The sequence below is a fragment of the Macaca fascicularis genome, chromosome Y (genome assembly GCF_037993035.2).
Source record: "Macaca fascicularis isolate 582-1 chromosome Y, T2T-MFA8v1.1".
Lineage (NCBI taxonomy): Eukaryota > Metazoa > Chordata > Mammalia > Primates > Cercopithecidae > Macaca > Macaca fascicularis.
The window spans coordinates 9,708,121-9,726,316 of NC_132903.1; the positions used below are offsets into that span (position 1 = coordinate 9,708,121).

At 37.9% G+C, this 18,196-nt stretch overlaps 1 protein-coding gene across 1 annotated transcript in view; it reads right to left on the reverse strand.

The window, feature by feature from the left end:
• Positions 1-13,903: 13,903 nt before the first annotated feature.
• XKR3 (XK related 3) overlaps positions 13,904-18,196 on the reverse strand; it is a 30,715-nt gene continuing 26,422 nt past the window's right edge. Inside the window, 1 exon segment of the mRNA XM_074030621.1 lies at positions 13,904-14,697. Within this exon segment, the coding sequence (XP_073886722.1) occupies positions 13,904-14,697 (794 nt within the window).

Below are 18,196 nucleotides of genomic sequence, written 5' to 3' on the forward strand. Positions count from 1 at the left end.
AGTAGGCATATGTGAAGTCTCCCTTGGAAGCTGATCAAGTTTCCTAATGAGGCTGTATTAAAAAAAATACAGTCTCAGCTGGGCAATGTGGTTTACTTGTCATCTTGCAAGGTGGCTCCTTTGCAAGGTTGTGACGTTCACTTCTAGGGACCAAGCTGGTCGAATCAAGAAGTCAGGTTTCAGAAGTCTTCAGAAAGACTACAAAAATGTCTGCCTCACCCTAAAACGTGTAACCTTTACAGGAATAGTAAAGGTCAAAGGAAACAATTAGATATGGTTGATACTAGAGTTTGAGACATCCACAACATTCTTCTTGAAGCATTCTGTGATTGAAGTGGGACAATGGTAATGAAAACACATTTTGCACCAAAATCAAAAGTGAACTACCTAAGTTTCTTAAGAACATAGCTTAATGAAATAAAATGGTCCTAGTTTACACAGTGAAAAATGAGTGTTTAGTTTTGGGAGGTACATTAATATTGTCTTCAAATATTTGGCAATGGATGCCCTAAGCAATGTTTTAGCAATATATTTTTACAAATAAGAATAATCTAGGAAGGTTGGGAATTTATCAATTTTTTTAAGATAGTCTAGCTTTATCACCTAAGCTGTGGTGCAGTGACTGGATCTTGACTCACTGCAACCTGTACCTTCTGGGTTCAAGCTATTCTGCTTTCTCAGCAACTCGAGTAACTGGCATTAAAGGTGTGTGCCACCACAGCTGGCTGAAATTTTGTATTTTTAGTACAGACAATATTTCACTATGTTGGCCAGGCTTCTCTAAAAATCCGGATCCATCCTCTTCTGCCTCTCAAAGTGCTCAGATTACAAGCGTGAGCCATCACGCTGAGCCTATCAGATATCATTGAAGATATGAATAGGAATACTTTAAACATTATGCTTTTTGGAAAATTAAGTGTATAAAACAATAGCATAAAATTTCTTATAGGGGATGGCTTAAATATTTAATAAATTATCTGATGATAAAAATATAAAGAATAGGAACCAAATAAGTAAACCAATTAACTTTCCTTGAACATAAGACTTAAAGAAATGGAATATACAAAGTTCCATTTTTTGTAGTCCATAGTTCTTACAATTACTGGAGTAATCTGCAAGCAGGAAGCATTTTCATGAGAATATGTTGACAAGATCATCAGTGTTTAAAGGGAAAAGCTGCAAATAATTTTAAGGGAGAAGTTAACAACTTTGATTTTCAAGTAAGTTATTTACATTATGAAGTTATGTTTTCCTTCAACTATAATGTAGGACTGTGAGGATTAAATGAAAGGATAAAACTCCCTAGTCTTTTCTATCTTCATAGCAGCATCATAAGAAATGGTGTCTGTTAAGGTATGATGGTTCAGGCCATTAGGATTGCCACGAGAAAATACCTGGACTTGGTGCTTTATAGCAAACATTTCCTGTAAAGTCAGAGCCTGAGAAGCCCGAGATGAAGTCATCAGCAAGTACATTGTTTGGGTGAAGGTCCACTTCCCAGATTTTAAACAGCCGTCTTGCTGAGACTACACATTGTAGAGGGAGATTGGGAACCCTTGGATTTCTTTAGGAGGGCACTAACAACATTTATGAGGGTGCTATCTTTCTGACCTGATCACTTATAATCAAAGGCCCTGTTCCCCATCCAGAGGTCAGCCAACTGACATTTCTCTATGTTGAGATTAATGTATATATTTTAGATGATGGAGTGAGGATGGCAGTGATGATTGAATGAATTCCCTAGTTTGCCATTCTTAGTGTCTCCGCTGTTACCATCAGGTATTAACAGCATGAAGATGATTTTCTTAAATGTTGGTACTGAGTCATCCAGCTTCAGATTACAAGGTTTGCGGACAATTGGGCAGTTTTAGATTTCAGTGTTGCTAAATCATGAAAGGGGGACACAGTGTTGAAGTTTGAGTTTGGAGCGTTGTAGCAATATATTGAATAAAACAAGAATTGAAATGTAGACTAATAAAATTTGTAAGATATCTCATGTGGATGTTCTATAGTTTTCCATTGAAACATAATTCTCTTGACTCTTACAGTTACTTCACTTGTCTCTTATTCACGAAATAAGTCCGGTCTTACTAGTTTTGTCATTATTTATCTAAATGCAGTAAGAGTGGTCATTGACCACAAAGGCCTTTATTTATTTATTTCTTCATGTATTCATTATTCCTTTTTAAATTAGAAAGAGTGTCTGACTCATTGCAGCCTCCACCTCCTGGGCTCAAGCAGTCCTCCCATCTCAGCCACTGGAGTAACTGAGACTAGTCTCAGATTGTATTTTGTGAAGCCTCAGGATTAGAAGCCAAGCCAGGAACTTGCCACCAGACTTCACTGTCAGAACCTGTAGATTTGGTTGAATTCCACTCCTCTCAAAGTCTTCAAATATCATGAGGTTCCAGAGCTTGCCCAGAAGTGACCTTTCTCATCTTGTAGGCTAGGAACTCTGTAACCAATTACCAGGCTGGTTTTTCCAAGAGGCTTTATAAGTAGTGTCCTCATGGTCAACTTCAGTTCTTTTTTTTTTTTTTAAATTTATTTATTATTATTATACTTTAAGTTGAAGGGTACATGTGCATAACGTGCAGGTTTGTTACATATGTATACTTGTGCCATGGTGGTGTGCTGCACCCATCAACTCGTCATTTACATCAGGTATAACTCCCAATGCAATCCCTCCCCCCTCCCCACCCCCATGATAGGCCCCTGTGTGTGATGTTCCCCTTCCTGAGTCCAAGTGATCTCATTGTTCAGTTCCCACCTATGAGTGAGAACATGCGGTGTTTGGTTTTCTGTTCTTGTGATAGTTTGCTGAGAATGATGGTTTCCAGCTGCATCCATGTCCCTACAAAGGACACAAACTCATCCTTTTTGATGGCTGCATAGTATTCCATGGTGTATATGTGCCACATTTTCTTAATCCAGTCTGTCACTGATGGACATTTGGGTTGATTCCAAGTCGTTGCTATTGTGAATAGTGCTGCAATAAACATACGTGTGCATGTGTCTTTATAGCAGCATAATTTATAATCCTTTGGGTATATACCCAGTAATGCGATGGCTGGGTCATATGGTACATCTAGTTCTAGATCCTTGAGGAATCGCCATACTGTTTTCCATAATGGTTGAACTAGTTTACAATCCCACCAACAGTGTAAAAGTGTTCCTATTTCTCCACATCCTCTCCAGCACCTGTTGTTTCCTGACTTTTTAATGATCGCCATTCTAACTGGTGTGAGATGGTATAAAAACAAACAACCCCATCAAAAAGTGGGCAAAGGATATGAACAGACATTTCTCAAAAGAAGACATTCATACAGCCAACAGACACATGAAAAAATGCTCATCATCACTGGCCATCAGAGAAATGCAAATCAAAATCAACTTCAGTTCTTAATGCCACCTGGTTATATCTGATTCTATGGAAATAATTCTTAAACATATTTGCTGTTTCAAACAAGGCTTGGTAATAAAACCACTTTCCAGTTATGTTCTATTCAAAGTAGAATACATTTTTACTAAGCAGCAGAAATGCCTCTGTTGCCATAAAATGTATATAAAATCTTAAACATCCAGTGAGTGTATCGCTGCTCAATTAGTACATTAGGAAATTCAAGAAGTATACACATGTATTATCTTTCTTCTTTTTTTTTTTTTCCTGACAGAGTCGCCCTCTGTCACCCAGTCTGCACTGAAGTGTTGTGATCTCAGCTCACTGCAACCTCTGCCAACTGGGATCAAGAAATTGTACTGCCTTAGCCTCCTGTGTAGCTGGGATTGCAGGTGTGCACCACCATTCCTGGCTGACTTTTGTATTTCTGGTAGAGATGGGATTTCATCATATTTGCCATGCTGGTCTGGTCTCCTGACCTCAGATGATACACCCGCCTTGGCTTCCCAAAGTGCAGGGATTACAGACGTGAGCCACCATGTCTGGCCTGCAAATGTATTCTTGTACTTAATAACAAAAACTCGTAATATGTGACTGTGTGCAATAAAGCATTTTGAACTAATCTCATTTACTAAACATTTGCATGAGTCTTGTGAACTTACATATCTATTTCTAGGATTTTTAGGAGTATGTAATTCACAATACTGCTCATTTATCTCTAAGCCAATTTGGATAGCACCCTTTTAGGTTATATTGAAAATTAACTTGGTAATAACATCCAGAGGTAGAAATATATCACACACACTTAATCTATATGCCAAAAGTATAGATAAAGGCAAGCAGATTTTATAGCCTTCAGAAAATTTACTCATGAATAAGGCAATAGAGTAATATAAAACTCACTAGTTTATATCCATTTTACATTTTATCTAAATTGTGCTTCTGGCAGATGAGACAAGGTTACCAATTCTATAGGAGGTCTAATACCTAGCTGGAATTACAGGTGTGCACCACTATGCCCAGCTAATTTTTTGTATTCTTAGTAAAGATGTGGTTTCACCATGTTGTCCAGGCTGGTCTTGAACTCCCGACTGCAAGTGATCCACACACCTCAACCTCCCAAAATACAGGGATTACAGGTGTGAGCCACCACACCTGGCCCTAATAACCTGTTTTAGACCTCACTGGTTTTTTATTCTGTTTGATCTGTTTTGCTGGTGAGAGTCTCTTAAATTTTTCACTTCGGCCAATGTTTTCCTAGTTCCAGGATTTTATAATTTTTAAATTATTTCTTTTTAAAAATTTTCTCTCAGAAGTTTGTTAGTTCTTTTTCTGTGTCATTTTAGAGATCTGAGTTTCCTGAAAACTGCTATTTTGAATTCTTGATTAGAGAACTCGCTGATAGCCATCTCATTAGTTAGCACTGGTCAGTGGTTTAGTGCTTTGTCCATTTGGGAAGATTATGATTCCTTGTTTGGTGTTATTTCTAGTGGTTATATATCTATATCTTTTTATTGAAGGACTAGTTATTTAGTTCATTCTCTTCTCTGTATTATTTTGTGTTTTATTGAGTATGTTTGCCTTGAGATTTTTTTTACAATACACCTATTGTGGGGGTTTTGCTTGCCTGCTTTTGCCTAGGTCAGTTCCTCTTTTTTGACAGTAGTTGCTTTCTTAAGCCCAGGTTTGCCTTAGCTCTAGCAAGTTTAGAATCACTGCCAGTCCCCTATCAGAGAGATCCTAAAGGGGATATGCTAACAGTGAGGGGAGGCTGGCTATGACTTTGTGCTTAGGGAAATTATGAAATATACCTCCTACCTCATGGTACTGCTGCACAGGCACTCTGGTTTGGCATATCCTGTGACTGAGATGTCAAAGCTGGATGTAGCAGTCCTGCATTTCTGCTTTGTCCCTGGTTGTCCTCAGGAATTTTTCTTCTTTCAGGCATTCACAAGGCTTCCTGTGGGTTAAGACAGACAGGAACAGGTTTCCTGCCAGGAAATCAAAAGTGGCTTGTGTTGTCCACCTCAACTTTATTTAATCCAGTATAGTAACCATGAAACAAAGGATTTTTTTTTTTTTAACACTTGGTTGCCAGCAGACTAGAGGGAGAGTGTCATGAATATAAAAGCCAAACTTTCTTACCATCTGCCTGGTTTCTTTACTTCTCTGTCACCGGGGGAACTGTCTCATCCTCATATTTGAGTTCTGAGGTATTGCTGGTGATAACCTCTGCACTGTATATTGGTTTTTGGTTTCTTATATGTGTTCTCGGGGGGAGGGGGAGTTAGGGTTTGGGGAGAAAGATGCTGACTTCCTTTACTATGTCAGTTTTTTTTTTGTGAAAGTACTCTTCTCTAGTTTGCACTTTTTCTACTTGTGTGTAAATTTGTGTTATAATTTTACATTTCTTCTTCATCTATGTGTTTGCAACTATATATTTCTCAGTATTGGTTTTGCTGCATTCCAGAAGTTTCAGTATGTTTTAATTTTTCATTTATGTTCAAGGATTCCTTAATTCCTTGCAGATTCTTCAGTTAGCCATAGATTGTTGAAGAGTGTATTGTTTAGTTTCCAAATATACATTTTTCAGTTTTTAGAAAATGGGACACAGGTGGGCATAGTGGCTCACATGTGTAATCTCAGCATTTTGGGAGTCTGAAGGGGATGGATCACTTGAGATCAGGAATTCAAGACCAGACTGATCAATATGGTAAAACCCCATCTCTACTAAAATTACAAAAGTTAGACACATGTGGTGATGTGCACCTGTAGTCTCAGCTACTTGGGAGACTGAGGCAGTAGAATCACTTGAACATGGGAGGCGGAGTTTGCAGTGAACTGAGATTGTGCCACAGCAGTCCAGCCTGGGTGACAGAGCAAAAACCCATCTTAAAAAAGGAGGGGGGCAATCTCTAGTTTTATTCCATTGTGGTTGGAAAAAGCATTATGTGTGATTTCAATAACCTTAACTATGAGACTTGCTTTGTGGTCTACCGTAAAGACTATTCTGGACCCATAAACCCTTTAGAAGAATGTTTAATATGTTTGAGGAAGTGTAGTGTTTTTGTATATGTCCAATAGCCTTCTTTGGTTTATAATGCTGTTCAAGACATTTGTTTTCTTACTGAACTTCTGTTTGGTTGTTTCATCCATTGTCGAAAGAGGGATGTTGATCTCCCCAACTATTATTGCAGAACTGTCTACCTCTTCAAATCTGTTTGTTTTTGTTTCATATATCCTGAGGATATTTTATTAGGTAAATATGTAAGTATAATGTCTTTCTGATGAATTAAACATTCTTGATATTTACATAGTTCCTCTAGCTCTATTTTGGTTACTGTTTGAATTAATTTTTCCCTCTCTTTTAATATATTTAAAAAGTTGTTCTATCAATCTTTGACTTTCAACTGGAGTTTAATTTATCTCCATTTAAGGTAATTACTGATAAGAAAGAATTTCTTTTGCTATTTTTGTCCTTTTTTCCTACAAGTTTGTTGTTGTCATTGTTATTCCTCAATTCCTCCAAAACCTGCTCATTTTTGCATTTGATTGTTTTTCTAGGGTACCATTTTAACTGTTTCATTTCTCTTTAGTATATTTTAACAGTTATTTTCTTAGTGGTCATTAAAGGTATTATAACTAATACCTTAAATTTATAATAATATAGTGTGAATTATCACAACTGAGTGTTTACATTGTATAAAAGTTATTTTCCCATACTGCTGTCCCTCCATTCCTATGCTTTTTTTGGGTCAAAAATTGCTTCTTACACAATATGTACTAATAGCACAGATATATAATTCTTATTTTATTATATATGTCATTTCTTTATTTTATTATTTTATTTTATGTTACTTTACTGAGACATGGCTTCAGTCATGCAGGCTAAACATGGTTCACTACAGCCTCGAGCCCTGGGCTCAAGGGATCTTCCTACCTCCACCTCTCTTGTAGCTGGGGCTAGAGGTACATTCCACCATACCTGGCTAATTTTCTTTATTTTCTGTAGAGACAGGGTCATACTTTGTTGCCCTGGCTGGTCACAAACTCCTGCGCTCAACCAATCCTCCCACCTTGGTTGGGATTACAGATGTGAAATACTATGCCATACCACTTGTCATTTAAATCTAGTAGAAAAATAAAGTCACAGAAACCCCAAATACAATAATATTGGCTTTTCTATTTCCTGGTGTAATTACTTTATTGATGTTATTTATTTATTTATTTGCACATGGGTTACTGTGTATTGTTCTTTCATTCCTTACTTCCTTTATCATGTTTTGTAAGGCTGATCTAGTAGTAATGTACTCCCTTTAATTCTATTTGCTTGGAAATATATTATTTACTCATAAATTTGAAGTTTGATTTTGCCAGACATTGAGTGTATGATTGATTTATGTTTTCTTTCAGCACTCTAAATATGTCACCCCAGTGACTTCTTTCCTCCATAAATTTTAATGAGAAATTGGCTGTTAATGTCATTGAGGATAACTTGCACGTGATCAGTTACTTCTGTCTTGCTTCTTTTAAAGTTCTCTATTTGTCTTTTGTCAGTTTCAGTGTATGTGTTTCAGTGTAGATATCTTTGAGGTTATTCTCTGAGTATTTTTTTTTGAGATTCTTGAATAAGTAAATTTGTATCTATCAGTACATTTGGGAAGTTTCAGCCATTGTTTCTTCAAATATTCTTTTTATCTCTATCTCTCCTTTTCCTGTGGGGTTCCCATTATGAATATGTTGATATAGTTGATGTTGTTCCATGGCTACCTTAGTTTTATTCATTTTTCTTGTTTTTCTCTTCTTGTACCTTCCTTAGCCTGAGTATCAAACAATCCATCTTCAAGTTCCTTGATTATCCTTCCTGCATGCTCATGCATACTCTTCATGCATATTACCGGGTATTAATTTCATTTTAAAAAATGCATGCAATTAATACAGATTATTAATTTCATTTTTAAAAGTAATTTGTAGGCCTTTACTGGTATTTTCCGTTTGTGAAACACTGTTCTCCTGGCTTCTCTTAGGATTTGAGAATAATTAAATCAAGTAAATTGAAATATTTGCCTAGTATATACCATGCCTGGGATTCCTGAAGTACAGTTTCTGTTCATTATTTTCCCATTGAGTTTGCCATTTTTTTTCTTCCCTTTGAATGCCTTGTATTTTATTGTTCAACACTGGATATCATTCAGCATATCCAGAAAATGGATTCCTGCCCTCCATAATTGCTTAGTTTTGGGGGTCATTTACTTATTCTGCAACCCTCTAAAGCTATTTTTGTATTCTGTATTCTTTGTCATGTATGGACACTTAACCTGTGTTCTGTCCTCTATTTGCCATCTACTGTTTTTGACACATTTTTAGAAAACACTCCAAGCAAAGAAAAGGAAAAAGGGAAAAGAAAGAAAAGTAAAACTGCCCAGACTTTGCAGATTGACTCTTTGAGAAACTCCAGTGTTTAGCCCAAGGTCAAGGAAAAGTGAAAGCTTCAGGAGCTTCTCTGTGCATACATCCAATACTGGACATATTTATAGCCTTCTAAATATACCAGTAGGAGGCTGGGCATGGTGGTTCATACCTGTAATCCCAGCAGTTTGGGAGGCTGAAGTGAACAAGTCGCTTCAGCCCAGAAGTTCGAGACGAGTTTTGGCAATATGGCAAGATCTTGTCTCTACAAAAAATACAAAAATAAGCTGTGTGTGGTGACCCATGCCTGCACTGTGGGAGGCTGAGGTGGGAGGATCATGGAATCCAGAGAGGTTGAGCTCTTGAGGAAACTGAGGTGGGATCACTTGAGCCTAGGGAGGTTGAGGCTGCAGTGAGCCATGATCATGCCACATGACTCCAACCTGGGCCACAAGGCAAGACTGTCTATTTAAAAACAAAAGCAAAGCAAACAACAACAAACTGTGAGAGTTTTTCAAAGCTGAATTTCCACAGCTTCCCCAGCCTCTACCTTCTAAATGTTCTTTGTGTACTGCTTGACTTGACTGCCAGGTGGCTCACTAGTATACTTCCCTTCCACAAATGCCTCTTGGGAGTTGACTTCTGACACCAAGAAAGCTATGAGGTGGGCTAAAGACTCAGCTAATAATCTTCAAGAGAACTTCAGAGAGTTCAAATCATAAAACCACTATTATTATTACTATTATTATTATTATTTGAGACAGAGTCTCACTCTGTTGCACAGGCTAGAGTGCAGTGAGAGAATCTCAGTTCAACGGAACCTCCACCTCCCAGATTCAAGTGATTCTCCTGCCTCAGCCTCCTGAGTAGTGGGACTACATGCTTCTTCTGCCAGGCCCAGCTAATTATTGTATTTTCAGTAGAGACAGTGTTTCACCATGACAACCACAATTATTTGAGATAAGCTCCATATTTTTCCCACATGCATCAAAAGCTGCACCTAGAACTTAATTTTCTTCACTGTTGCCATGAAGCCATGGAGTGGGTAATGATGGACAGTTAAAATACCACATACTGGCTGGGCGTGGTGGCTTACGCCTGTAATCCCCACACTTTGGGAGGCCGAGGCGGGTGGATCATGAGTTAAGGAGACCGAGACCATCCTGGCTGATGCAGTGAAACTCCATCTCGACTAAAAATACAAAAAATTAGCCAGACGTGGTGGCACACACCTGTAGTCTAGTTATTTGGGAGGCTGAGGCAGGAGAGTCACTTGAAACCAGGAGGCAGAGGTTGCAGTAAGCAGAGATCGTGCCAGTGCACTCCAGCCTGGGTGACAGAGGGAGAGTCTGTCTCAGAAAAAAAGAAAGAAGGAAAAGAAGAAAAAAAGACATACTGTCTTCCCAAACTCAGGGGTAAGGTCTTCCTTAACCACTCCCCTGAGTTATGTTATTAGACTCCAGAGCTCCAAGAGTCAAGTCTGAGGTTTCTTTCTCTGCCTTATACCCCTTAACTTTTAACCCAATTAAATGTAATGAGAGCATAAAATATAAACTTGCTTAAATTTATCTTGCTTTTTAATGTTAAGGCGGCATTCAGCCTGTTTAGTAAGATTTCATCCAAGGCTGCTTCCATCATTACTATGAGAGCCATTCTCTCTTTCATGTAATAACAAATAGTTGGCTGGTCACAGTGGTCCCAGCCCTTTGGGAGGCCGAGGTGGGTGGATCACAAGGACAAGGGCCATCCTGGCTAACAGGGTGAAACCCTGTCTCTACTAAAAGTACAAAAACTTAGCCGGGCATGGTGGCACATGCCTGCAATCCCAGCTACTTGGGAGGCTGAGGCAGGAGAATCACTTAAACCCGGGAAGCTCGGAGGCAGATGCTGCATTGAGCCTAGATCACGCCCTTGCATTCCAGCCAGGACATTGAGAGTGAAACTCCTTCTCAAAAAAAAAAAAAAAAAAAAAAAAAAAAAAAAGAAAGAAAAAAAAATAATGATACAAGGAGACAATAAATAATAAATAAATAGGTATTTTAAGAAGCTGTGAAATCTAAAGCAAAGGTAAAGATGGTTATAGGTAGGAGCAGAAAAGATTACACAAATCCACATAAGCTTAATTTTCGGTGGTGATTTCTCATCAGGAAAAAAAAAACATAAAAGGAAATATGAATAAGAAAATTGTCTACATTGCTTTGGTAGAAAAAAGTAGGAGGAAAAACAAAAACAACAAAATAATGAGCATTATATAATATTAAGCTTTAATGTTCTTCATCATTTCTCATGGGGATCGTTTCCCCAAGAAATAATGGAAGCAAAATAGTAGAAATGGAAGGACACATAGGCCTATATTACTGTCTATGTGTATCAAGCCAAGTTTAACTTTAATTCATTCTTTTAGAAATTTTATTTTAAATTAACAATTGTAAACATTTATGGGACACAAAGTGATTTTATAATACATGTATACACTGCAAAATAATTAAATTGGGCTAGTTAACATATACATCACGTCACACACTTATCATTTCTTTGTGGTGAGAATATTTAAATTCTATTTTTCCAACATTTTTTTTAGGTTGGAGTGCAGTGGTGCAGTCTCGGCTCATTGCAACCTCCACTGTCCAGGTTCAAGTGATTCTTCTGCCTCAGCTTCCTGAGTAGCTGTGACTATAGGTATGTGCCTCCAAACCTAGCTAGTTCTTTGTATTTTCTGTAGAGACAGTGCTTCATCATGTTGGTCAGGCTGGTCTTGAACTGCTGACCTCTAGTGATCTGCCTGTCGTGGCTTCCCAAAGTCTTGGGATTATAGGCCTGAGGCACCATGTCTGCCTTTTTCAGCAATTTTGATGTGTACATTTTTTAACTGTGATCACCATTCTGTGCAACAGATCACCAGAACTTCTTCCTTCCTCACAGAAATTTTTTACCCTTTGACAAATATCATCCCTTTCCCTATGTATTCCTATCATGACCCCACACTCCAATCTCTCACTACTTTCTGTGAATTTGTATAAAGAGTCAGGATCTTGATGTGTTGGCCAGGCTGGAGGGCAGTGGCACAACTATGGCTCACTGTGGCCTCAAACACCTGAACTCAAGTGATCCAACCACCTCATCCTCCCAAAGTACTGGAGATACAGGCATGAGTCACCACACCCAGCATATTCACTATTTTTATGAGTTCAACTTTTTTAGATTTTACATATAATTGTGACCATGCTATATTTGTTTTTCTGTGCCTATCTTATTTCACTGAGCATAATATTTTCCAATTCCATTGATTTTATCATAAATAAATAACAGAATATTCTCCCTTTTTTTAAAGGCTGTATAGTATATTCCATTGTGTATATGTGACACACTTTATGTGTTGCTCTGTTGAGCACTTCAGTTGTTTCCTTATCTTGGCTATTGTGAATAATGCTGACATGAATATAGGTCTGCAAATATCTCTCTGAAATACTAATTTGTATCATTTGAGTAAATATTCAGAAGTAGAGTAGCTGGACCATGTGGTAATTCTATTTTTAATGTCATTTTATTTTTGAAACCTCATTTCTGTCACCCAGAAGTGCAGGCTACAAAAGCACAAGAAAAACAGCAATTGGATTGCATCACATCAAACTAAAAAGTTTCTGCACAGCAAAGGAAACAATTAGCAGAGAGGGTGAAGAGAAAACCCCTACACTGGGAGAAAGTGTCTGCAAATCATATGTATGATAAAGGGTGAATAACAAATACATACAAGAAACTCACACCACTTAACAACAACGACAATCAAACCTATTAAAAATGGGCAAAGGACCTGAATTTATGTTTCTCAAAAAAACACATAAAAATGGCCAACAAGGCTATATTTAACCATGTTTAATTTTATTTATTTATTTATTTATTTATTTATTTATTTAGAGATGGAGTCTCATTCTATCGCCCAGGCTAGAGTTCTGTGGTGCGATCTTACCTCACCTTAAACTCTGCCTCCCAGGTTCCAGCAATTCTCTTGTCTCAGCCTGCTAGGAAGCTGGGACTACAGGTGCGTGCCAACATGCCTGGCTAATTTTTATTGTGTTTTTAGTAGAGATGAGGTTTCATCATGTCAGTGAGGATGGTCTCCATATCCTGACCTCATGATCCACCCATCTCGGCCTCCCAAAGTGCTGAGATTACAGGCCTGAGCCACTGCACCCGGCCTTACTCATTTTTTTTTTTTTTTTCTAGAGACAGAGTCTCATTTTGTCTCCCAGGCTGGAGTACAGTGGTGCGATCTCGGCTCACTGAAACCTCCACCCACTAGGTGCAAGCAATTCTCTTGCCTCAGCCTCCCTAGTAGCTGGAATTACAGTTGTGCGCTATGCCTGGGCAATTTTTGAATGACCGTATATTTAATGATGCTTCACCACCAATATCAGGGAAATGCAAATTAAAACCAACAAGGCACACTTTTCTCAAAACTGTTAGAACAGTTATTACCATAAAGATGAAAGATGACTAGTGCTATTGAGAATTTAGAGCAAAGAGAATCCTTGTGCACTGTTGGTAGAAATGTAAATTAGTATTTCAAATTATTAACATGATTATTTTTAATTGAAAAAATTTTTGTGCTTTAAGATTCATTAATATGAGTTGCTTTCTGTTAGTCAAAGTTCAATGAGAAATACCTTAGTTATCCTAAATTAATATAAATAGGAGCAGACTCATAAGACTGATCTTTCAGGTTCTCCTTAAGTACAGAATAAAACCTGTGGTAAACACTCTTTCTGAAGGAAAAATGTTCACTGATAATGTATATGCTACAAATACTTGTTAAAGGCATAATTTCCAAAAATGTAGTAGGTGAAAAATGCATTATGGTTATTTTTCTTGCTCAGTTTTTGGATCCAGATGGATTTTTTATTTTGTTTTATTTAATGAATTGTATAATTATAGCTAAGGAAACAAAAATTACTACCGCACATTCACAGGAGAAAAATGAATTTTATTAGAAACCACTTCCAAGATTTTTCTGTGTATAACTTATTTTAAGAGCCTCTAAATAAAGTCACATTCAGCATCTTTACTCATTGTTCTGTGAAAGTATGTATGTATATTTTATGAATATGACATACTTTTGATTGAAAAATATTCAGCCCTACTCCAGGAGTGATAGTAATTCCTCAGCTGCTTATTTTTATTCTTTTAATTGAGTTTTCTCTAGATGTTTACATAATATTACAGTGCTTCTGGTTGATTTTCAGTACGTCCTGGCAACACTTTAGCTGACCACTTGGGGTACAAATACTGATAGAAGAGGAGCATAAAGCCAATGGCCAATAGGTAGGTTATGATGAGCTGCATGGCAATTAATGAGTCACAACAATTCAGCAAAGTTTTCCCTCCAATGAACCTAAATACCAATATCATTATCACATTTTCTAAAAACTGAAAGCTGTAGTGTAGGAATCTATGGCCCCACCTCTGTCTCCTGTCAATTATTTCCTCATCTGACAACTGCAGTTTCACTGCTGACCAGCAGGAGAAGTTGATTGCAGCATAGAGTAGTGTGATCAAGATAAGCATCAGTACTGTACCCACCATATTGGAATTATTTTCTGTGTTGTTAGGAAGATGAGCTCCACTTTTCCAAAACTCCAGCCATGGTGCCAACAATGGTACACAATATATGATTAAGAAAAAGGGTAGGCACTTCAGTTTCAGAGATGCAGCAAAAAATGCCAGAGTCACTACACGTGAGATAACCTCCAGAAAACGCCATATCATGACACAGATGAATTCTATTGGCTGTAGCTTAATGGTAGTATCATCGTTGCTGATCTGGATGGCCAGTATATTGCAGTGAATGGCCCCATAAGTAACTGATAACAGGGAACATGTCATCAGGAATGCTATTAAAGACAAACATGAAAATGTTAGAGAATATTTTTCATTACTAATGACCACTTTCTCTTTTAAAGTTGCCATTTTAAGATATATTCTTCCTCACCCACCTCCTTTAGAAAATCATTTGCTTATAAAAAGAAAGATTTGTTAATCTTCCATTTTCAGGGATACAGTAAGTGTATGCATGCAAAATATATATTACAACTGGAAAAAACAAATAATAAGCAGATACATACATATCTACATTTATACATGTATATACACATTCCCTCAAAGAGAAGACTGGCACAGATGAAATGGGAGACAGACATTCAGATCTGATGCTATAAGGTGTGATAGCACATAGAAAGCAGTGTCAATTTAAAAAAATTTCCTGAATTAGACATTGAAAAAACAGTTAGGAGTGTCAAGTAGGAAGTTAGCCTGTGAAATAGAGACTAATGTAATATAAATTGTGTTTTATATTATGGTCATAACAGAAAAGAAAAAATAAGCTGTGGAGTTAAAGTAAATCCTGGAAGTGGAGCTGACAGATTCTGCTGAGTGACTGAATACAAGGTAATAGAGAAGCAGAAAAAATAAAAATTTACAGAAATTAAGAAGTGTGTGTGTGCATGTGTGTGTTTGTGTGTATCCATGCAATTTTACGAGAAACTTTTTCATAAGCAAAATTAATTTCAACATTGTTCTCTTAATAATTAGACAAATAAGCACATGGAAGAAAAGCAAAATTATGAAGTAGATGAATAATCGGTTTAAACAATTTTGTACTACATTAAGTTGAAAGAGTAAAAACTCATTTTACATATTCATGCAGGTTTAAAAAATACACTCTTTGGCTGGGCGTGGTGGCGCACACCTGTGAGCACTTTGGGAGGCTGAGGTAGGTGTATAACGAGGTCAGGAGATCAAGACCATTCTGGCTAAGATGGTGAAACCCCACCTCTCCTGAAAATACAAAAAATTAGCCAGGTGTACACCCAGCTACTTGAGAGGCTGAGGCAGGGCAATTACTTGAACCTGGGAGGTGGAGGTTGCAGTGAACCAAGATAGCACCACTGGACTCCAGCCTGGGTGACAGAGTGAGACTCCATCTCAAAAAACAAACACAAACAAAAAAACACTCTTCATACATGATGAACTTAAGCCAGAAAACAAGAAGAGGCCAGATAGCAAAATAGTCATTTCTCATCTAAATTTATTATTCACTTTCTGACACCATTTAGAAAATGAATATTAACACTCCATTTATTCCTTACAGAATACTCAAAGTGAAACTCTAAAACATTAGCATTCTTAACTGCATTTTTGAGAAATGAGACTGAATATAATAAATGACTTAAAAATTAAATTTTAGAAAGTAAAATTTGGCCAGGTATGGTGACTCATACCTGTAATCTTAGACCTTTAGGAGGCTGAGATGAATGGATCACTAGAGCCCAGGAGTTCAAAACCAACCTGGGCAACATGGTGAAAACCTGTCTCCACAAAACACACACACATAAACACACACACACACACAGACAAATTTAACCAGGCATGGTGGCACATGCCTGTAGTCCCAGCTGTTTAGGAGGCTGTGGTGGGAGGATTATTTGAACCCAGGAAACATGACTTTCACTTGGGACTTTTGTTTATCTGTCCCCTTACCCCAGCACTTTGGGAGGATGATATCAAGAGGCAAACTTCTAGACCCATCCCGGCAACAGATGGGAGACTGCAGACAGCACGATGGAGTCAAGTTACAGTCAATATTCCTACTGGTTGACTACAGTGGCCTCAGGTCCTCAATAAACCTCAGAGGGAAGACTATGGTAGCTGCAGGCCTTGAGTGCCTCCAGTGCTCTACTATGGGCTACCAGTGACAGGTGCAACCTGGCACTGAGTCAGCTTTGGTGGTCAAATTACTTCAGCCATCAAAGTATAGGCATTCAGATTCCCCCTATTTCTACCAGGACTGAAGCTATCATAGACTTAAAGACCTTAATTTACTTCTTTTTCTTGCCCTGAATCTCTGGGCAGGCTTACTGTAGAAGGAAGCTTCCAAACCAAGCCCAACCGTGAACACCAAATCAGGCACCATATCATTGTGCAGACAACAATGCATAGTCACAAGGATCAGGATCAATGATGAGAACATCATGGCACCAAGTAGACAAAATAAGGTGCCAGTTGTGAGTGACCCGAAAGAGATGGGCATGGACACATAGCTTGGCAAAAAATTCAAAATACTTGTTTTAAGACAATGTAGTGGACTTAAGGAAAACACAAACAATTCAGAAATTTATCAGAGGAACTTAACAAAGAGATTCAAATCATGGGAGGAAAAAACTAACAGGAATGTTGAAGACAAAAACACAATAAAATTTAAAAAATAAGCAATTGAGATCATTGACAAAGTGGCCAAGCAGAAAAACTTAGACAAGTCAATTAAAAATATACAATCAGAAGAAAAAAAAGAAGTCTAGAAAGTTCATAGGATTTATGGGATAACATCCAAAGAACAAATGTATTAGTCACTGGTGTCAAGGTAAAGCTGGGTACAGTGGCTTATGCCTGTCATCGCAGCTATTTGGGAGGTGGAGATGGATGGATCACATGTAGTCAGGAGTTTGAGGGCAGACTGCCCAACATGTGAAACTGTGTCTACTAAAAATATAAAAATTAGTTGGGCGTGCTGGTGGATGTCTGTAATCCCAGCTACTCAGGAGGCTGAGGCAGGACAATCACTGGAACCTAGGACGCGGAGGTTGCATTGAGCCAAGATCATGCCATTGCACTCCAGCCTGGGCAATAAGAGCAAAACTCCAACTCAAAAAATTACGCCATTGCACTCCAGCCTGGGCAATAAGAGCAAAACTCCAACTCAAAAAAAAAAAAAAAAAAAAAAAAGCATATTGTAGAAAAAAAGTAAAAGATCTATTTAGAGAAATAATAACAAAAATTTTCCAAACCTAAATAAAAATATGAATATTCAGGTAAAGGCTTCCAATAAGATTAAATCCAAATAATACCCCATGGCTTAACATAATCAAACCAACCAATATCAAAGACAAAGAGAGCATACAGAATTAAGCAGGATAAAGGCCGGGCGCGGTGGCTCAAGCCTGTAATCCCAGCACTTTGGGAGGCCGAGACGGGCGGATCACGAGGTCAGGAGATCGAGACCATCCTGGCTAACACGGTGAAACTCCGTCTCTACTAAAAAATACAAAAAACTAGCCGGGCGAAGTGGCGGGCGCCTGTGGTCCCAGCTACTCGGGAGGCTGAGGCAGGAAAATGGCGTAAACCCAGGAGGCGGAGCTTGCAGTGAGCTGAGATCTGGCCACCGCACTCCAGCCTGGGCTACAGAGCCAGACTCCGTCTCAAAAAAAAAAAAAAAAAAAAAAAAAAAAAAAAAGGCAGGATAAAAAAGAAAATATCACATCAGGAATACACCTGTATATTTAATATATGCATATATATAATGTAAATATTAATAGATGCAAAGGGAGAAAAATCTAT